This window comes from Ursus americanus, chromosome 15 (assembly GCF_024610735.1).
Source record: "Ursus americanus isolate L20-20 chromosome 15, mUrsAme1.1.p, whole genome shotgun sequence".
NCBI lineage: Eukaryota > Metazoa > Chordata > Mammalia > Carnivora > Ursidae > Ursus > Ursus americanus.
Genome location: NC_142141.1, coordinates 23203161 through 23225325, shown reverse-complemented (window position 1 = coordinate 23225325; position 22165 = coordinate 23203161). Strand labels below are relative to the sequence as shown.

Below are 22165 nucleotides of genomic sequence, written 5' to 3'. Positions count from 1 at the left end.
GAGGTTTGAATGATATGCATAAACTGCAACTTAGTCCATTTCCCGTTTGACAGACACATAGGTTGTTGTCGTTTTAGAAATAAGGTGGCAGTTCATTTCTCAGTCTTGTGCACGTGGGTGAGTTTCTCATATATACATGTAGAAGAGAATTGCTGGATTCATTGGAACATTTTGGATTTTATTAGATAACTGCAAAATTGTTCTTCACTGCGGTGGTAGCAGTTGACACTCCCTTCATTCACAGGTTCTCTTCCTGACTTCCATGCCTGTGTTTGATATTGACTGATATATTTTTTTTAAAGATTTTATTTGAGAGAGCGATATCGAGAGAGAGCCCTAGCTGGGAGGAGAGGGAGAATCAGGCTCCTCGCTGAGCAGGGAGCCCTATTCAGGGCTCAATCCCAGGACCCCAGGATCGTTGCCTGAGCTGAAGGCAGACACTAACCAACTGACCCACCCAGGCAGTCCATGTATTTACTGATATTTTAATACCTCTGGAGCTCTTCTGTGAGAGGTGATAGATTTTATTTTTCTTTAAAAAATTTTAAATTTATTTTTAAAGATTTATTTATTTAGAGCATGTGCGAGTGCAGGGGAGGGGCAAAAGGAGAGGGAGAAAGAATCTCAAGCAGACTCCGCACTTAGCCAGAGAGGAGACTGAATGGAAGACCGACTCTCGGTTGGATTCCATAACCCCGAACTCATCAATTTTGCCAGAGTAAGCTCTACTGTTAATTCAGGTGGATTGTGGTTGGTCTTCATGCTCCCCTGCTCTTGGAACATAAATGCTCACAGCTTTTTAGACTCAATTAAAGGAAGCACACTTAACATTCTTTGTGAACTTTAGCAAAATTATTGATGGAAATTTCTTTAAAGTTGTCATGAATCTAGTAATTGGGATTAAGTAGACATTTTGAAATTTAAGAGTATTTCAGAAATCAGGGTCAGTCCACAAAAAAATAAATCTGATTATGTTAATCTGTGAGCGATCATTGACATTTCCATTGAATGTTATTTTAGAATAACAGTTATTGATGATGTTATGTGCTTTTCAAATTAGGTAAGAAAAGGATGAAAATTACACTTTTCATTCCATGTGGGCAACTAATAATTGATTCTGTTGCCTCAGACATTTTTTTTTTTCCTGTACTGTACCTTCATCATGCTTTCATTGTTTGCTCTGAGGGATCTGAACGCCAACACAAAATGGTACTGTTGGAAAAATGATAAGTGTTACAAGCCAAAAGTGAATTCTTTCCTACAATTGGAAAACTTCAACAGAAAGTATTCTGCTACAGTCCTTTAAAAAAGCAAAATAAATAGATATTGAAGACCAATTTGAAGGTGAAACTACGAGCTTTTTAGGAGAATGCTTAGCTCTTGGACCTTAGCCCTGAAAGTTCTGAGAAAGTAACTGGATGAAACTTCCTGCACATGAAAAATTTGAAATTGGATCATCCATACCAGCTGCTAGTAAATTACAGGGAGATGTTGTATGGTCCTCAGATTTATGGAAGTATCCCACTCATACTAATTAAAATCACAGAGTGGAGTTAGTTTATGGAATTATAAGTCTAACATTTTAAAGATCTGTTCAAGAGAGCTGAAATATGTAAGATAACATACCACTAGTTACTGGATGTTGGTACCCTTCATTGCATTTTTCTTTTTCTTTTGAAAATAATGCACCTTCTCCCCAGGACATTCTAGCAATACAGAGGTGTATGAATTTTATTGTTTTTAATATACCATTCCATTGTATAAATTACATAGAACATAACTTTCCATAACAGTGCAAAGGTGAGTACTTTTTATACCTTTCATTTATATGTGTTTTTATATCTGTTTGTTTTGCATATTTACACCTTGTTATTTTTTAATATAATTTTTGCATGGACAGTTCCATAATATAAAATTAACCCTTCCCAGGGAGAAAAAAGTGGTTAGTGCTCTATTTTTAGTTTGTTATTGTTGGGAATAAAGTTAGATGAACATTTTGACTTACTTTCTAGTAGCTTTTCTTAAGAGAAATACTCCTCATAGCTTTGATGAATAAAGATTGTTTCAGAAATCTTTCAGTTCAACAAACTTGTTTACCTATAAGAATAAAATAGCATCGTTTAAAAGAAAAATAGAACTTAAATGCTTTGTTTAATTTTAATTTGTATTTTTTTTAAGATTTGTCAGAGAGACATCTCACAAGCCAGGGGAGTGGCAGGCAGAGGGAGAAGCAGGCTCCCCGCTGAGCAAGGAACCCAATGTGGGATTTGATCCCAGAACCCTGGGATCATTGTTTAATTTTTAAAAAGAGCAGAAGGGACACCTGGGTGGCTCAGTTGGTTAGGTGTCTGCCTTTGGCTCAGGTCATGACCCTGGGATTGAGTCCCGCATCAGGCTCCTTCTGTCTTCTGCTCCCCCTGCTTGTGCTCCCTCTCTCTGAGAAATAAGTAAATAAAATCTTAAAAAAAAAAAAGAGAGCAGAAATTTTTATACCTAACAGCATGCACATACCTAAGACTATTGTAGCTTCATGATGCATGTTTTAAGAGTCAAGATATTAAGGTGTGCACTTGATTTGGTTTTACAGTTTGAGCAGTTACATCCTGTGGGCACACAGGCAAGGCAAGTCTTCCTATGTAACATTCATAGATGGACTACAACAATCATAAAGTCTAGGGGCGCCTGGGTGGCTCAGTCGGTTAAGCATCTGCCTTCAGCTCAGGTCATGATCCCAGGGTCCTGGGATTGAGCCCCATGTTGGGCTCTCTGCTTAGCAGGGACCCTGCTGCTTCTCTCTCTCCCTCTGCCTGCCCCTCTGCCTGCTTGTGCGTGCTCTCTCTTCTCTGTCAAATTAATAAAATCTTGAAAAAAATTATAAAGTCAACTTACAAGTTCTCTGAAAAGTTAGTGTTACATTAAGTGCTTGGGCTTCTATAATCCAAGGTACTCTGTACAAAAATTCTTACTCTCACAGGAATCCTTTATTTTAGTACTGCTAGCAGAGTACTTAGTCTTCTGGGGACAGAAAAGGGTGGAATGTGGAAATGCTTTCCTTAATTAGAGTTAGTTAATAATTATATTAATAGTAGTAACAGCTAACATTCAGTGCTTACTATTTAATAGATAATTTTTGCAGTTCATGATTTCAGTTTTACAGATGAAAAAACTGGGGGCACAGAGATTAAGTTACTAGCCCAGGAGCGCAGCAAGTGAATGATATTGGAGAATTTTTCACAGTGAGAATTGGTTAAAGAAAATTTGGGAGGTTCTTTTTATTGCATTTCAAATACTTTTTCACTGTTCTACACTAGAGCACTCAGTTTTAGATTTGCCTTAGATTTGGAGGGTTCAGTGAAAACTGGTAAACTGAAGGTCATGTTCAGTGTCTTTCCCTCCTTAAGGATTTTTCTTTTTTAAATTTTATTTATTTATCAGAGGGAGGGGAAGGGCAGAGGGAGAGAATCTCAAGCAGACCCTGCACTGAGTGGGGAGCCTGATGTGGGCCTCGATCTCACCACCCTGAGGGCATGACCTGAGCCAAAATCAAGAGTTGGACGCTTAACCACCCAGGCATCCCTGAAAGCATTTTTTATATAGAATTTTGGAGGTGTAATTTACAAACGATGAAATCATAGAATTTAAGGACTCAGTTTGAAAAGGTTTTCCTATTGAATATTCATAATCATCACCCCAGAACAGTTGACTCTTGAATAAGAAGAATTTGAACTCTGGGGTCCACTTGTACATGGATTTTTTTTTTTTTTTAATATAGAATGATGCTGGAAATGTAATGTCTCTTTATGATTTTCTTAATATTTTCATTTCTCTAGCTTTATTGTAAGAATACAGTATATAATACATGTAATATACAAAACATGTATCGTTTGTTAACTGGTAAGGCTTCTGGTCAGCAGTAGGCTAAGTTTTTGGGGAGTCACAAGTTACGTGGATTTTCAGCTGTGAGTTGGGTGGGTATTTGAGGGTTAACTTTACATACATTTCTCTAACCCACCCCCTCCCTCAGTTTCCCTATGGGCCTTTCCAGTCACGTCCCTCTCAGGTAACTACTTTCTGGTTTGTAGCACCTTAGGTTACTTTTCTCTTGGGCCTTTTCTTAGTCATTAAAGAAACAGTGTTGTGTCTGTTATCTTCATCTAACTTCTGAAAAACCTAACAGAGGGATGATCAGAAATCCGTTTTTTGCTTGTATAGAATTCTCATTTTTTGTGTGAGAATGTTGAACGAGAGAAAACTTTCTATTTTTTGTCACTTAAGTTTTGGGGATAGAAAGTTATAAGAAATGGTCTCTCTTAAGAAACTTAACATTTGGGAAGAAGCTTGCATTCTTTTTTCAAAATGTTTTATCTGACCTTGACTAATGTAGAATTCTTGAAATTTTTGGCTGTTTTAATTTAGAAATCAGTCTTTTTTTTTTTTCCGCAGTGAAACAATATAGTTTCTTTTTAATAAAATGCTGTGCATATTTAGTTACATGGAATGTTTTTTTTTGTTTTATTGATATGTAATTGATGGGATTATTTTTCTTTCTTTTTTTTTTTTAACAGGAATATTCTTTTTAAATAGTGCTATTATTTCCTTTTGAATTCATTGGTTCCTATTATAGAAGAGCTAAAGGAGAGACTGTTAAGAGCCAGAGCTTCTACGTTAATGGAATTATATAGTGCTTGTAGTGTAAACATAAGCCTTAGGAGTCTGCAGGGGTATTTAAGGCAATGCTGATGACAGTCATTAAAACTTGTAACTTGAGTAGTAGAGTATTGAAAATTTGGTTTCAACATAGCTATTGCATGTTTCTGAAGTTGAAAATTTCAGTCCTAAATAAAGTACCATCTATTTGGAAAAAATAAAAAATGCTAATTGAGAACCTAAAATATTCGATTATATTAAACCATTAATAAAGAAAATGTTGGAAACTTGGTAAATGATATGGATTTTAGTATTGGCTTCAGAATTAATAATTTAAGAAAAACCCACAAATGAGATGAAGATCAATTTAGCATATAAATGTTTAGCTTTACTTTTTTCTTGGCTTTAGGGGGATGACCTGAAATAAAATATTTATAATGGTGTAATCAAACCAAAATGAGCTTTCTTTATTCTTTTAATTTGAATTATATAGGTAATCTCGAAGAAAGGGAAAAGAGAAGTTCTAGAGGTGGTCTACAGATTATAATTTTTCTTACCTGTGATATATAATCTAGAGGCTTTTTATCATTGCATAGGAATATTGGATATGAGAAAGTAGTATTTGGTAAAATGATTTTTAGTAATCTATATTCTAATGATACTACTTGGCAGCATCAAAGGATCCAGTTAGGTTGATATTACTGGTCTAGTAATCACATTTGTAATATTGACAGTAATAAGAGCGGACGGTACTCAAGAGAAGCGAGTGCAACTACAATAGAAAAATAGGGGATTGCTTACTGTGTACTGTTTTCTTTGATCTGTCCCATTGTGAAGGTTCCCTTTAAATTGCTTTTTATATTGTGGATGTATTAAATACTTTGGATAATAGAGGGAATCAGAGCTTTCTCTTCAGCCTCTTTGTGTATCAGAAAATATGCAAGTACAGTTTAATGGCGTGAAGGTGAGATTAACTACCAGTTTCTGTGGATTTGGGAGAGCTGTCTTCCATTTGTGAAACTAGTTGTGAGATCTGGGAATGTGATGGAATCGCATTGGATTTTTCCTTTTATTTGAGGTTCGGTCAGATGTTCGTGATTTTCGAAGACCGTAGCTAAGCCCAAAGAAAGGAAAAGTTTATATGGGAACTGTAATACATAAAAAAGTGCAGTTGCTGTGGTTTAAATAAAGTAATGGGAAATCTTAAAACTTGAAAACCACAAGCTAGATGACTGTTAATATCTTCTAGTGTCCAGCTATAACTTTGAAGTTCTGAAAAATTTAGGATCAGTAAGAACATCTGAAATCATCTTTTTTTTTTAAGACTGTGAACCACGAAAGGAAAACAACAATTTCTCATTCTGCCTTAGTCTAAGTGCATTAGTTTAAGACTCAAGATCCAGAGTCTTGTTATTGATATTCTCTTAACCGTGCCTGCAGGTAAACTACTCTCCAGTATGCCTGGGAAGGTATTCTGTATTGGTCTAGTGCCTGTAATCTGGAGAAAATGCAGACCGGCCTTGAACTAATTTCTTAGGTTTTGGTGAAGAATAATGCAGATGGACTAGAAAAGGATAAACAGATCTCCACAAATTGTTGAGAATTGACCAGTCTGTTTTGCCCAACGTTTGAGAAAAGTGAAATAAAATTTCTTGCCTTTTATACTGTAATTGATCTGTACATGTCTGTCTGTTTGCCTGTATGTTTAACTTCAGGATAATTATCTCCTCAAATGAAAAGTTGGATTATCTCATGCCAAATATTTTTTCCAAAAAGTTTTATTTTGATAATAACTGACAGTAATTGAGGGCTTACTGTGTGCCAGCTGCCTTTAATATTCAAAGATACTAAAGATACTAACTTTATTATTTTTTTTATTTTAATTTTTTTTAAAGGTTTTATTTATTTATTTGACAGACACAGCCAGCGAGAGAGGGAACACAAGCAGGGGGAGTGGGAGAGGAAGAAGCAGGCTCCTAGCGGAGAAGCCTGATGTGGGGCTCGATCCCATAACGCTGGGATCACGCCCTGAGCCGAAGGCAGACGCTTAACGACTACGCCACCCAGGCGCCCCTAAAGATACTAACTTTAAATCATCATGATTTTGAAGCGTTAAGATCATTTTGTTGAGTAAAAACATTTTAAGTTGCCCATTTCCAGATTATTTTTGGTTTCATCATAAAGTAAGCTTAGAATTTTTAGATTTTGTGGTTCTCTATTAAAGGTACTAAAAATTTTCCTGATTTAGTTTGACTAAAAATGTGATCATATGTGCGTATGTGTCAAAGCTATATTTATTTATCACCCTTGAATCTAATATTGCCACAAATGAGATTGTGTTTGGAATCTTAGAACTGGAACACTCTTAATTGGGTTTAAAAATAGAGAGAAGTTATGATAGGGTGATTGCTGGAAACATGGACCTTTGACGTTCTTATATTCATTTTAAAGAAATTGGGAATAATGATGAATTCTTTATCATGACGACCCCCCCCCCCCCCGCCATTCAGCTTGTTGCAATAAATTTGACTAAAAATCTCACCTGGTCTGTGTGGGTTTTATTTGTTCTTATGGTCTTTATTTTTTAAAACCAAAAACTGTTGATGTGCCTTGTCTTACTTTGAGTTGGTTTTAGTTAAATAATTCAGTTTTCTCCCGTGCTACTTTCCCCCCTTGTACTTGGTATTTCACGTTGAACATAGTTGACTTTTTTTTTTTCCAGGTTGAATTGACCAAAGCAATGGTTATGGAGAAGCCTAGTCCCCTGCTGGTCGGGCGGGAATTTGTGAGACAGTATTACACGCTGCTGAACCAGGCCCCAGACATGCTACACAGGTAAAACGTTGTGGTTTTTTGCCCTGCATCATCTGAAGTTTTTTAGCATGTGGGTACTTAATACTTTAGGGTCTCTTATGCATCATGCACCTTGTAGGGTGTTGAATAATAGGGCTTGGTACCTAAGAACCAGTAAATGATTTCTGTTAAAATTATAATTTTATTTTTTTAAAAGATTTTTAAAGATTTATTTATTTGAGAGAGCGAGCATGCACATGCGCTACCAAGGGTGGGGGCAGAGGGTGAGGGAGAAGAAATCTCACGCAGATTCCCTGCTGAGCGTCCAGCCTGTGGTAGGACTATCCCCGAGATCATGACCTGAGCTGAAATCAGGAGTCAAATGCTTAATTGAGTCGCCCAGGTGTCCCTAAAATTATAATTTTTTTTTTTAAGATTTTATTTATTTGACAGAGAAAGAGACAGCCAGTGAGAGAGGGAACACAAGCAGGGGGAGTGGGAGAGGAAGAAGCAGGCTCATAGCGGAAGAGCCTGATGTGGGACTCGATCCCATAATGCCGGGATCACGCCCTGAGCCGAAGGCAGACGCTTAACCGCTGTGCCACCCAGGCGCCCCCCTAAAATTATAATTTTAAATAGAATATACAAGTAGAAAGAAATTAGACTAAGTTATCTAAACTTACACATTAAATAGTGTCTGAAAATGTAAAGGTATAGTATTTATGCTTTTGTTTCTGTTTTTTTGTGCTGTTTTTTGGTGAATCATGAATATTTAGTAAGAATGTGTTGAAGATTATTCCTGTAATATTTTTGTGTTGATGTTTTTAAAAATTGGGGAAACTTCAGTGCAAATGGTATAGGCTTACAAATTTAGTTATGAAATAAACGTGGAAAGCTTTAGTAAAACATGTTTACAATTTTTTTCTGTATATGCAAACATTTTTTACATACTGTCTTTTAGCTTTTTTTTTTTTTTAAGATTTTATTTACTTATTTGAGAGAGAGCTAGCGAGTACAAACTGGGGGAGAGGGAGAAGCAGACTCCCTGCTGAGCAGGGAGCCTCATGTGGTGCTCGATTCTAGGACCCTGAGATGAGATGATGACCTGAGTCAAAAGCAGAACAGACAGTTAACCGACTGAGCCACCTAGGCGTCCCACTTGTAGCTTTTTTACTTGATGATCTGGGATCCTCTTTAAGGGTACTACATGTATCACATTAATTTTAGTATCCACATAGTTTTTATTTTATAGAGATATAGCATACTTTAACCCCCAGTGATGAATTTGTTGGTTGCTTTCATTATTTCCTCTTAGAAACAGTCCTGCGTTATACAGGACTATAAATATGTCTGTTTATGTGGACTTTGAATAAGTTCTTTTTTTTTAAAGATGTATTTTATTAGAGTGAGAGTGTGCACATGCATGCAGGGGCGTTGGCGGGGGTGCGGGGGAGTCCTAAGCAGACTCCGAGCTGAGTGTGGCACTGGATTCAGGGCTCGATTTCATGACCCTGAGATCACAACCTGGGCTGAAACCAAGAGTTGGACGTTTACCGACTGTGCCATCTAGGCGCTCCTAGAATATTGCTTAGAGATTCTAAAATGTGTATTTGCTGGACCAGACTATTTTCCTCTATACTTTGATCAACTTGCATATTGGACATTATATGCTCATTGGGTGCAAAAGAAAAATTAAAAATTTGTTTTGAGTCCTTGCTCCGAAAATGGAAAACACCTTGTGTGTTTTTTTTTTAAGGCTTTACAATTTTCCAAATGCTTTCACCTGTTTCCTATTGATCTTTACAAAAACCTTTAGTAAGACTTTCTTAGGATAACTTTACTTTGTAGATAAAGATGGTAAGGGGTTAAAAATTTGCTGGTGTTGACATTATTAAGTGATTGAACAGGTTTTCATTCAGCCTTTTCCCTTTTTTCTTATTTTTGTGTTTTATGTCAAAATTTGATTCTGTGTCCTCAGAGGTTAGGTAAGTTTGGAATTTGAAAAGGAGCAGGAGTTGAAAGATAACTAAGTGAATTAATGTATTTCTCGTCAATACTGGTATTTATTGACTCCAACACCTCTTTTTTTTTTTTTTTTTTTACATTTTATCTCAAGTACAGCTTAGATATACAAGCATATCTCATTTTATTGTGTTTTGCTTTAAGGTGCTTTGCAGATATTTTTTGCAAATTACAGGTTTGTGGTAATCTTAGGTGGAGCAAGTTTATTGGTGCCATTTTTCCAACATTTGCTTACTTTGTATCTTTGTCACATTTTGGTAATTCTCACAATATTTCAAACTTTTTCATTATTATATTTGTTAATGGTAATCTGTGATCAGTAATCTCTGTTGTTACAATTATATTGGGGCTCATACTCATCCATATAAGACTGTGAACTTAATGTTCATTAAATGTTTCATGTCTTCTGACTCCTCCACCGCCAGGCTGTACCCCATCTCTCTCCCTATTCCGAGACACGACAATATTGAAATTAGGCCAGTTATTTAACCTTATTACAATGGCTTTTAACTGTTAAGTGAAAGGAAGAGTCCCATGTCTCTTCCTTCACATCAAAAGCTGGAAGTAAGCTTAATGAGGAGGGAATGTTGAAAGCTGGAATAGGCCAAAAGCTAGGCCTCTTGGGCCAGTTAGCTAAGTTCTTGAGTGCAAAGAAAAGTTTTTGAAATTAAAACTGCTACTCGAATGAACAAACCGAGTGGATGAAAAGCAGAGCAGCTTTATTGTGGATATGGAGAAAGTTTGAGTAGTTTGAAGATTGAACAAGCCACAACATTCCATTAAGCCAAAGCCTAATCCAGAGCAGGGCCCTCACTCTTCAATTCTGTGAAGGCTGGCAGAGGTGAAGCAGCAGCTGCAGTAGAGTTTGAAGCTACCAGACAAGTTGATTCCTGAGGTTTAAGGGAAGAAGCTGTCTCCATAAAATAAAGTGCAAGGTGAAGCAGCAAGTACTGATGTGGAAGCTGCAGCAAGTTCTTCAGAAGATCTAGCTAAGTAATTCATGACGGTGGCTACATTACACAACAGATTTTCAGTGTAGGTGAAACAGCCTTGTATTGTTGGAAGTGATTCGTAGGAACATGTCAAAATATCAAGATGAACAGGAGTTGAGAAGAAGTTGATTCCAGCCCTCATGGATGATTTTGAGGGGTCCAAAACTTCAGTGGAGGAAGTAACTGCAGATGAGGTAGAAATAGCAAGAGAACAAGAATGAGAAATGGAGTCTGAAGATGGGACTGAATTGCTGTGATCTCATGGTAAGACTTTAACAGATGAGGAATTGCTTACGGATGAGCAAAGAAAGTGGTTTCTTGAAATGGAATCTATTGGTGAAGACGCTGTGAAGATTGTTGAAATGACAACATGATAGGATATTACATAGATTGAGTTGTTAAAACAGTGTCAGGGTTAACTGAGAGGATTAACTCCTAATTTTGAAAGAAGTTCTCTGAATAAAATGCTGTCAAACAGCATCATATGCTATAGAGAAATTGTTAGTGAAAGGACGAGTCAATCGATGGGGGGAAAGCTTCATTGTTGTCTTTAAGAAATTGGCATGGCCACCCCAGACTTCTGCATCCACCACCCTGATCAGTCAGCAGCCATCCACACTGAGGTAAGACCCTCCACCAGCAAAAAAGATTAGGACTCCCTGAAAGCTCAAGTGAGGGTTAGCTTTTTTTTTTTTTTTTTTTTTTTTTTTAGCAATTAAGTGTTTTTTAATTAAGTTATGTACACTGTTTTTATAGAAATGCTATTGCAGGGGCGCCTGGGTGGCACAGCGGTTAAGCATCTGCCTTCGGCTCAGGGCATTATGGGATCGAGTCCCACATCAGGCTCTTCCGCTATGAGCCTGCTTCTTCCTCTCCCACTCCCCCTGCTTGTGTTCCCTCTCTCGCTGGCTGTCTGTATCTCTATCGAATAAATAAATAAAATCTTTAAAAAAAATGCTAATTCACACTTAACAGACTATAGTGTAGACATAACTTTTATATGCATTGGAAAACCAAAAAAATTTTTGACTCCATTTATGTCAGTATTCTTTTTATTGCGTGGGTCTGGAACCGAACTTACGTGTCTCTGAGGTATACCTGTGATAAAAAGTGGATTAGCCAGCAGTGAACTGATTCACTGGCTGACATGCAGCCTTTCAATAACTTTAAAATTTGCAGGGTACCCTTGGGGTATCTGTGGGTCAGGCGGGGCAGGTAGAATCGGGATGTCGAATGACATGTATAGATTGATCTGTGAAAAGTTGTATACCTGTAGTATAGTTATCAAGAAATTCTAATAGCAGTTATCTGTGCGTTGGGGCACTTTGGTTTTGTCTGTGCCAGGTTTTCTGACGCAGTATTAAAATGAAAACAAAACACTTGAGGGAATAGGTGGATTAAAGCTATGGGGAATTAAAGTTTGAAGCTCTTAATGCATCAGTAGAAATTTTTAAAAATTACTCTTAAAACCTCACCTGCATGAGTTACTGAGTTTTTATTTTAAGTAGGCTCCGTGCCCAGCATGGAGCCCAGTGTGGGGCTTGAACTCTCATGACCCTGAGATCAAGACCTGAGCTGAGATCAATAGTCAGACTTAAATGAGCCACCCAGGCTCCCCTGTTACTGGGTTTTTAATGGAAACCCCTCATGTGCATTCTTAGATACATAAAAGGATTGGATTCTCCAAGCCAATGGGGAGAGTATAGATACCCTTACCTGTATCAAAACTGCCTGTTTTCTTCTAGAGTGAAAACAGGAACTTCTGTTTCATTCTAAGAAGCCTTCCTGACATGAACTACAAGATCTTTCCCAACACAATCATCCTTCTCTGAAATCTGGAGCTTATGTCTTATAAAATAAGTGTTCTGCCTCATTGACCAAATCTATTTCCGTTCAGCAAATATTGAGTGACATGAAGTGGGTAGATCTATGATTGCATACAGAAATGAAAAAACTCATCTTGCTTCCGGGAGTCTGTCAGTGAAGCAAGTGGATACCAAACATGAAAAGTAAGTATCTAGTCTTAGGCTACTTGAAAGTGACAAATTATCTCTCTGTTTTTCAGATTTTATGGAAAGAACTCTTCATATGTCCATGGGGGATTGGATTCAAATGGAAAGCCAGCAGATGCTGTCTATGGACAGAAAGTAAGCATCCCAAGCTTTCTGTAGGTTGTTATGCAGCTAGAAAATAATCCATGCAATTGGGGCAGATACATATTTAGTAAATTTACTGATACTTAAAGATCACATTTTTTATTTCTTTTTTAGAAATTTTGGTATTCAGTAACTGTAAATACTATAGCCCTTGGAAAGCTTAGGGTGGTGTCACGTTTTAGAAATTTTGGTATTCAGTAACTGTAAATACTATAGCCCTTGGAAAGCTTAGGGTGGTGTCACGTTTGTTCATTTTGAGTGATGTATTCTGAAAGTTTTTTGTTTAGGAGGTAATTTGTTTTAGCATGGGGATCATTTACTGTAAACATTTTTTAGGTATGTCAATTCAGGACAGTTTTAAAAAGCTCAAGGTGGTCACTGGGAATAAACTGTTCTAAGGCAAATTAGAGTAGGGGCTGTGTAGTTTGTAATTTAAACAAGCAAAATCTCTCTACTTGTGTTGTATTAGGAAGTTCTTTGTTGTTGGAGATTGTGTCAATTTTACGTCATTAACTCTTGCCTTGATTCCTTAGGAGATCCATAGGAAAGTGATGTCACAAAACTTTACCAATTGCCACACTAAGATTCGCCATGTTGATGCTCATGCCACTCTGAATGATGGTGTAGTGGTCCAGGTGATGGGGTTGCTCTCTAATAACAACCAGGCTTTGAGGAGATTCATGCAGACATTTGTGCTTGCTCCTGAGGTATGATAAAAGAAAGGTTATGCATATCTTTTTAGAAACTATTCATTTGAGACTTCAGACTTAAAGAAAAGTTGTAATAATAGAACAATAATTCATACTCCTTACCTAGAACCACTGCCAACAGTTTTTCTGTTTACCTGTCATTTTAATTCAGAACCATTTGAAAATAGGTTGGAGACATCATGCCTGGTCATCCGTAGGTACTTCAGTGAGCATTTCCTAAGTGTAAGGAATACTCTTTCATAACACAGTACAGGTATCAAATTTAGAAAGTACTGATGTTAATGCAGTTAGCAATCTGTAGCCCATATTTTTGGTGATTGTCCCAATAATGTATTATGGTATTTTTTTTTTTTCCTGGTTCAAGATTAAATCCAGGATTACATGTAATATAATACAGCTGTCATGTCTCTTCAGTCTCCTTTAATGTGCAGTAATTCTCTAATTTTTGTTTTTTCACGGCATTGACATTTTTGAAGAGCACAATCAAAGTACTTTGTAGAATATCTCAGTTTGAATTGTCTGATATTTCTTAATGATTAGATTCAGATTATACACACATTAGTCCTTCACTGCCTCACATTAGGAGGGCGCTAGATGTCATTTTGTCAGTCCTGTCTATTAGTGATGTTAACAATTGATTATTTAGTTAAGGTGATGGTCACCATGTTTTGCCACTGTGAAATTAGCATTTTTATTTTTCTTAATTGTAAATAGTGGTTGCTGTCTTTGAGACTGTGCAAAAACTTTGGTAGTTTTTGCATTCTTGCTGGAGTGATGGTTAGAAATGGTGATTATTTCTATCATTTGGTATTCATTAGTTGACATTTTACAGTAAAGTACTCCACTTTGTATCTGCTGTTATTTTTGGAGTCTTTGTCTATTTAATGGATTTAACTCACTAATTAACTTCATGTCTAAAATGTCCCAGATCTGTTAAGTCTGAGCTCCTTCAAGCTGGCTTCTGTTGTTTTTGGCAAAGGGAGCACTTTATAACTTTTGTGTACCAAGATGTTTCAGGCTCATCTTGGTCTTTCCTTGCTCTAGCCCCAGCCCCTGTTCTGGAATCTATTGTTTCCTCAAGGAGCCCTGGTTCTTCTTAGTTACCATGCTCATCATGAAAGGGCCACAGGTTTATGTTGAATAATTATATTTGTACTCTCTGACTAGTGCAGACTGAACAGAGTCAGGACTATCTGCATAAGCATGTGGAAATGGCTCAGTAGCGATTAGATGTGTCTCTAACATTATCCTTAAGATAATTTCTGTTCAGAATGATGAATCTAAAACCCCTATCCTTTTACTCTTAGAATAACTTGATTGTCTTTTTGAAAAATATGTTTCATTTTAGTCATGAGTTTTAGAGGATGGCTTAGATTATCTGTAGTGTAAAACTTGATGGACTTCTAACTATACAAAGAGTCATGTGGGATATGATTATCAGTTTCCAGTTTGCTTAAAGTTCCTTTTCCCATTAAAGGGGAAGAATCTAACATTACCTTAGTATGATGCATTGTTAATGAGCTGTCTCAAAGCAAATACTAACACTCAAAGCTGTAAGGTGGTAACATTTTTTTTTTTTAAAGATGGGGAGACAAGCTAGTTAATGACATAGTTGAATTTATACTCCGTGTGTCTTCTACCTAGTGTGGGCAGACCTTTTCAGCTCTACCACTGTTGGGTGCTCGTATCAATATTGTTGGATACAGATTAAGGGAATTTTAAATACCTGCTGCAATTGATAATATATACTGTTCAAAAAATGATTGGAGGTGTGCGTCATCTTACATATTTAGATCTTTACCAGTGTTTGGATATCTGTCTGCTGGTATTTTAAGGAAGCAGTATATTTGAGTGTAGTTTTTAATGGCTGTAATGTAGAGCAGGGTTTTTCATCCTTGGTGTTACTAACATTTTGGGCTGAATAATTTTCTTGTGGCTGGCTGTTCTGTGCATTGTGGGTTGTTTCGCAGCATCCCTGCCCTCTTCTCAATAGGATCAGTTGCACTCCCCCATGTGAAAAGTGAAATCTCTCCAGATACTGCCAGATGTCTTCTCATGGTGCAGTATTTTCCTTAGTTGAGAACCACCGGTGTAGGGTGATTTGGCTTTTTGAAAGTCTGCTGAATAAATAAAAAGTTTTTGTTGGCATTTCAGGGCTCTGTTGCAAATAAGTTCTACGTTCACAATGATATCTTCAGATACCAAGATGAGGTCTTTGGTGGCTTTGTCACTGAGCCTCAGGAGGGTAAGTTACTTGTCTAAATTTATTTTTGATGGCATCAGGTTGACTTGAAGAGAGTATGGATTTCTTGAATGTTTTTATTATACTCTGTATTCTTCATTAATAACTTCTAATTGTCAAAGACTGAGCAAGGGTCTGAGTTTTTAACCTACCTGGAGCTAATAGGTTAGCCTGTTTCATGGAAGACCTAAAACTCCTAAGTCAGTAGTACATAGTTACTCACTGCAACAGTGTTAAGCATTATTGTCATAATTTCCACAGGACACAACGAAGTCCAGATGATACCTGCGTTGGAGTGGGGTGCATTGTAGGGGTGGAACCCTAAGTTTAAGGAATCAAAATCTTTTATAACGGGCAGTAAACATACCTGACCTTTGCCCTGGAGGGAGACACTATTTTTCTGAGGCTGTTTGCTCCATAGATTTTTGAAAGAAAGGGTAGCCATTGCCTTAGTTGTAAGATGTGCAGATACATGAGAAACCCATGACAAATTGTCTCTAAACACTAATAATAATTAGTATATTAGTGTTTTCTCTATGGCTGAAATGATTCTAAGTGCTTTATGTTTATTGTGTAATACAGCAGGCTTATAAATAAGTACTTTAAGTACTATTCTCATTTAATGGATTAGGGCACTGAGACACAGAGAAGAAATTTGCCTGATACTGTATAGCTACTTAGGTGGTAGAGCCTGCACTGGATTATGGGCGGTATCACCTCAGACGCCTGTGTTTTTAACCCAAACACTATAATAGTCTTAATTCTGTCCTTAAAAGCCTTTGCCGTGATACTACCAAATTGCTGTGCTTTATTTATATATATGTGTGTGTGTGTGCGCGCGCGTGCGCTTATTTCATTACTTTTTTTTTAGTTTCGTGTATAAGATAAAGTGATTCTACACTTCCGTACAACACCTAGTGCTTATCACAACAAGTACACATCTTAATCCCCAACACGTATTTAACCCATACCTCCACCCACCTCATTACTTTTTTGATCATGATGAGCATTGTGAAAGTGAATATAAAACTGACCTTTGAACAACATGGGGTTTAGGGGCACTCACCCCCCCCCCCCACGCAGTTGAAAATCCCTGTATAGCTTTTGACTGTACAAAAACTTAATTACTAATAGTCTACTGTTGACTGGAAGCTTTACTGATACTATAAATGGTCAGTTAACACATATTTTGTATATGTATTATATACTGTATTTTTTTTTTTTTTTTAAGATTTTATTTTTATTTGACAGAGATAGGGACAGCCAGCGAGAGAGGGAACACAAGCAGGGGGAGTGGGAGAGGAAGAAGCAGGCTCATAGCAGAGGAGCCCGATGTGGGGCTCCATCCCAGAACGCCAGGATCACGCCCTGAGCCGAAGGCAGACGCTTAACCGCTGTGCCATCCAGGCGCCCCTATATACTGTATTCTTTAAGCTAGAGAAAAGGAGGAGGAAATACTATTAAAATTATAAGGGAGAGAAAATACATTTACAAAACTGTACTGTATTTATCAAGAAAACTCTGCATATAAGCGGTCTTGTACAGTTCAGACCCTCTTGTTCAGGGGTCATCTGTATTTGAGAATTAAGCACTAATTACTTGAAAAATTTTTTTTTTTTTTAATACAGAATCTGAGGAAGAGGTAGAGGAACCTGAAGAAAGACAGCAGACACCTGAGGTGGTACCTGATGATTCTGGAACTTTCTATGATCAGACTGTCAGGTAAGAAAAACTTTGTTCATCTGTCCAGAGCTGCATGAGAATTTGGGTTGTGTCATCTTTCCCTTTGTTGGAGGGCAGTCGTATATTCTCTCAGAATTATCTCAGAATATAACAGTAATTTCCTAGAAGAAAGGTTTTGCTTTTGATATCTCTGAGTTAAGAAAAATATTATAATTTGGTTGGCAGTAAGTGAAAAATAGATTTTGGGATTTCTTATCAAGTATTTAATACATCAGGGCATTGCATTAAGTGCTTTGGGGGGGAAATAAATATGTTCAAGGACTTCTTTAAAAATCAGGCATAAATGGATAGAAATTCAGACATGAATTAAATAGCAGTTAATTTCAATAATTAACTCAGACCTAAAGGTGTGACTGTCTTAAGCTGTGTTTTTTCCTCCGTTTCCAGAACAGAAATCTGTTTGATAGGAATAGAAATGAATATTTACTTGTTGCCATGTGATACGACACCCTTAGTGTTAGTATTTAGTGCTTAAAGGATATTTTCATGTGTTTCTCAAGATGTGGCGATGGACTAACCCACATTATTCACCTGGGTTGCTGGTTGAAAATAATCTGTTGTCCCACCACAAACATGCCAAGTTAGAATTTCGGGGGGAGGGGAGCTGCAACATTAACCAACATTTCTTGTGATTCATGTGGAAGTTTTAAGAGCTAGTATTCTGGGGACGCCTGGGTAGTGCAGTTGTTAGGCAGCTGCCTTCGGCTCAGGGCGTGATCCTGGCGTTCTGGGATCGAGTCCCACATCGGGCTCCTCCGCTGGAAGCCTGCTTCTTCCTCTCCCACTCCCCCTGCTTGTGTTCCCTCTCTCGCTGGCTGTCTCTCTGTCACATAAATAAATAAACTCTTTAAAAAAAAAAAAAAAGCTAGTATTCTGAATCGTAACTAATGTCTTTTTTTCTCTAAAATTATTTGTGATTTCTTTATTATGAGGAGCTTTTTGATGGTAAAAATTGCGTAACATAAAATTTACCTCCTTAACCATTTTCAAGTGCACTGTGTGGTAATGTTTATATGCACATAGTCGTGCAACAAATCTCTAGAACTTTTCATCTTGCAAAACTAAAACTGTACCCATTGAAAAACTCTTCCTCCCCTTCCCCGCAGCCCATTAGTCTTTTGTTGTGTGTGGTAGGTAAATTATGAGTTTTGGGATTGTAACAGAAACCATGATTTGGTTCATTTTGATCTATTTTGATGTATTTGCTTATCAGAATTTAGCAAATCTGATTGCAGCTAAGATTTGCTCCTCGAGTGCTCTTCTAAAAAATCCTGTTTTAATATTCAGAGATGGAATTCCTGGATCTTTTTTTGGAGAGAGGGAGCTATTTTTTGGTTCAGATCTCTATAGTTAATAAGTACTTGGGAATTTCTTGCTAAATCAGTAGAGGCAGAATGATATTTCTCAAATTTTCCCATGAAAGCAATGACTTGGAAGAACATTTAGAGGAACCTGTTGCTGAACCAGAGCCAGATCCTGAACCCGAACCCGAGCAAGAACCTGTGTCTGAAATCCAAGAGGAAAAGTCTGAGCCAGTGTTGGAAGACACTGCTCCCGAGGATGCGCAGAAGAGTTCTTCCCCAGCACCTACGGACATCGCGCAGACAGTACAGGAAGACTTGAGGGTATGTAGTATGTCTTTATTGTTGCTGTTTCTGGTTGATTTTTTAAGATCTTTTCCTTTATTATTGTTATGTTGACTTTTGTAGGTACATTTTTTTGGTTCAGGGAAACCTGTTACATTTTGAGCCATACCTCAGATAAGAAGTAAGATGCATGTTCTTTTCTAGAAGTAACTCTCCTCCTCTCCCAAGGAAACTTAAATACTTTTTATTAGACCAGAAATTTCAGGTGTTATTTTATCACCATATTAATAACCCCTCATTTTTAAAATATTTTGTTTCAAATTACGACATGCTTGTTACAACCAATAAGTGATCGTCTATATAGATTTCTTCCTGCTTTTTTTTCCTGAAATCTAATTGAGGATAACTTTACAGTAGAAGTAGAAAGAAACTATTGAAATATAGCTACTCTTTTAATTAGAACGCTTGATTTCAAAAGTTTGAAGCTTTTCAGTTAGTCCTGAGTCTCATCAGGGTGATGTTAACTGAAATCACAGAATCTTTACGTTTGCTCTGTGAAGGAATATGTTTTAATGTGTTATTTATGGGGTCAGGGTTCCTGTGTCATTTATGTAATAGTTAATTCAAGTGCTTCTGTGCTAGGCATTGTTCTAGGTATGGGGACTATTGGTTAAACAGTGTTCTTGGTGTCTCTCTGGCAGTGATTAGGTGAGTAGGAAAGAGAAATGTGAAATAACTTCAGCTAGCAGATAGAAAGTAGGTTGGCTGGATTGGGAAGGAATGACTAATTAAGTGGCTATTGTAGTAGTCCTGGAGAGAAATACTGATAACCTGGGATTAGGGTTGTGGCAGTGAAGATAATGAGGTAAATAGCAAGATTTGGTAAGTTTGATAATGGGTTGAAAAAGTGTCCAAGGTAATTCTAAAGTTGATGTTACTGAATTGATGTTTGTACCATCAGTTGGGGGAAACATAGGAAGAGCTGATTTTGGAGGAGAGAATTTTCTTTGATTCACAAACTTGAAATTGAGTGAAAGGAGCTTCTTAAGATTCTAAACCTTTCGTATTTTGCTGTACTTGATGACTAGTCCCAGGGAATTTTAGTACTAAATTTGTAAGTAGGGGGAGAAAAGGAATCTCGAGATACTTACAAACTCTATCCTGTGAAAATGTGATTCATATGTACAAGAAATGAAGAATTAATAGCATTTATATTGTTTTGATATGGGTAATCAACTAATGTTGTTGTTTCCTTAGACATTTTCTTGGGCATCTGTGACCAGTAAAAACCTTCCACCCAGTGGAGCTGTTCCAGTTACTGGGATACCACCTCATGTTGTTAAAGTACCAGCTTCACAGGTGAGTTTCTAAGCTTGTATATTAGGCACATTTACTTGTATTTCATGTAATTTGGTTTCACACAGGTTTAGAGAATGTGGGAGCTGGTACATCTTGCAGAGAGGAGTATAAGGTGGTTTTAACAATTTCTTTTGTGAGAGAATCATCATTTTCTCTTCTAGATTTATTTATTTGAGAGAGAACGCTAGCATGCACTTGCGCAAGGGAAGGGACAGGGACAAGCCCACTCTGCACTGAGTGCAGAGCCCCACATCAGGCTCGATCGCAGGACCCTGAGATCATGACCTGAACTAAAATCAAGAGTCAGATGCTCAGCCGACAGCCACCCAGGCGCCCCTGTCATTTTCTCTTTTAAATCTTACTGTTAGCTGAGAAACTACAAGAAAAAAGATAAGCTTGCTTCGTTTTTACACAGAAGTTGACTTACAAATTTTTCAGCCTCGTCCGGAGTCTAAGCCTGAATCTCAGATTCCACCGCAGAGGCCTCAGAGGGATCAAAGAGTGCGAGAACAACGAATAAATATTCCTCCCCAGAGGGGCCCTAGACCAAGTAAGAGCTCAGAAGGGTGACTTCTTTAGTTTGGGGGAATTTGAGGTGAGAGCTTGTTTCTGAGGGGTGGTTGATATTTTCTACTTTAAACAATTCTGGAGCTAATGGAATTACCTGGGTTGAGGGGTGGGGAAAAAATTATTGAATGAAATAGTCACTGAAAAATGTCTTTCTCTGTCTTTCATTGCTGTTTTTGTTTAAGTCCGTGAGGCTGGTGAGCAAGGTGATGTTGAACCCCGAAGAATTGTGAGACACCCTGATAGTCACCAACTTTTCATTGGCAATCTGCCACATGAAGTGGACAAATCGGAGCTTAAAGATTTTTTTCAGAGTGGGTTGAGATTTATTTATTTAAAATTTATACATTTTTTTAAAGACTTTATTTGAGAGCAAGAACAAGAGTGATTTTCGAGAACGAGTGGGAGGTGAGGGAGGGGGAGAAGCAGACTCCCTGCAGAGCAGGGAGCCTGGCATGGGACTGTATCCTAGGACCCTGGGATCCTGACCTGAGCCGAAGGCAGACGCTTAACCTACTGAGCAACCCAGGTGCCCTAAGTAGGTTGAGTTTTAAACACTAGATTCATCTAATGCAGTGCTGTCCAATAGAGATACATTAGCCACATGTGTAATTTTAAGTTTTCTAGTGGCCACATTTTATTTTTTTAGTGGTCACATTTTAAAAAGTAAAAAGAAACTGGAGAATTTAATTTTAATATTTTATTTAACCCAGTGTATCTAAAACATCATTTCAACACATAAAAATGAGAGAGATTTTATGTTTTTCTCTACTAAGTCTTTGAAGTCCAGTGTGTATTACACTTAATGGCACTTCTTATTTTGGAATTGCCACACTTCAGGTGGTCTATATCCACATGTGACTAGTGGCTATCAGTGGATCCTGTGCATGTAATATTTAAAGGAAATGTTCTGATCAGTTATCTGAGAGTCTGTGGTTCACTTGCAGGTTATGGGAATGTGGTGGAGCTACGCATTAACAGTGGCGGGAAATTACCCAATTTTGGTTTTGTTGTGTTTGATGATTCTGAGCCGGTTCAGAAGGTCCTTAGCAATAGGGTAAGCAGTTTTTCATCTTGATTTCTTTCTTTCTTTTTCTTTCTTTTTCTTTCTTTTTCTTCTTTCTTTCTTTCTTTCTTTCTTTCTTCCTTTCTTCCTTTCTTCCTTTCTTCCTTTCTTCCTTTCTTCCTTTCTTCCTTTCTTCCTTTCTTCCTTTCCTTTCCTTTCCTTTCCTTTCCTTTCCTTTCCTTTTTTCTTTTCTTTTCTTTTCTTTTCTTTTCTTTTCTTTTTCTTTCCAAGAGTATCTTAGATCTTTGAATGTATTCATCCTTAAAACTGTGTTTTATGAGT

At 37.3% G+C, this 22165-nt stretch overlaps 1 protein-coding gene across 3 annotated transcripts in view; it reads left to right on the top strand.

Annotated features, from left to right (window-relative positions):
• Nucleotides 1-22165, top strand: part of G3BP1 (G3BP stress granule assembly factor 1) — a 37493-nt gene that overhangs the window by 4981 nt on the left and 10347 nt on the right. For all 3 annotated transcript variants that reach the window (XM_045815356.2, XM_045815355.2, XM_087867839.1), the window contains exons 2-11: nucleotides 7370-7482; nucleotides 12520-12601; nucleotides 13144-13317; nucleotides 15475-15565; nucleotides 17191-17284; nucleotides 18729-18930; nucleotides 20149-20250; nucleotides 20689-20800; nucleotides 21003-21131; nucleotides 21765-21874. In XM_045815356.2, coding sequence (XP_045671312.2) covers nucleotides 7388-7482; nucleotides 12520-12601; nucleotides 13144-13317; nucleotides 15475-15565; nucleotides 17191-17284; nucleotides 18729-18930; nucleotides 20149-20250; nucleotides 20689-20800; nucleotides 21003-21131; nucleotides 21765-21874 — 1191 coding nt within the window. In that variant the 5' untranslated portion in view covers nucleotides 7370-7387. The remainder of the gene's footprint in view (nucleotides 1-7369; nucleotides 7483-12519; nucleotides 12602-13143; nucleotides 13318-15474; nucleotides 15566-17190; nucleotides 17285-18728; nucleotides 18931-20148; nucleotides 20251-20688; nucleotides 20801-21002; nucleotides 21132-21764; nucleotides 21875-22165) is intronic.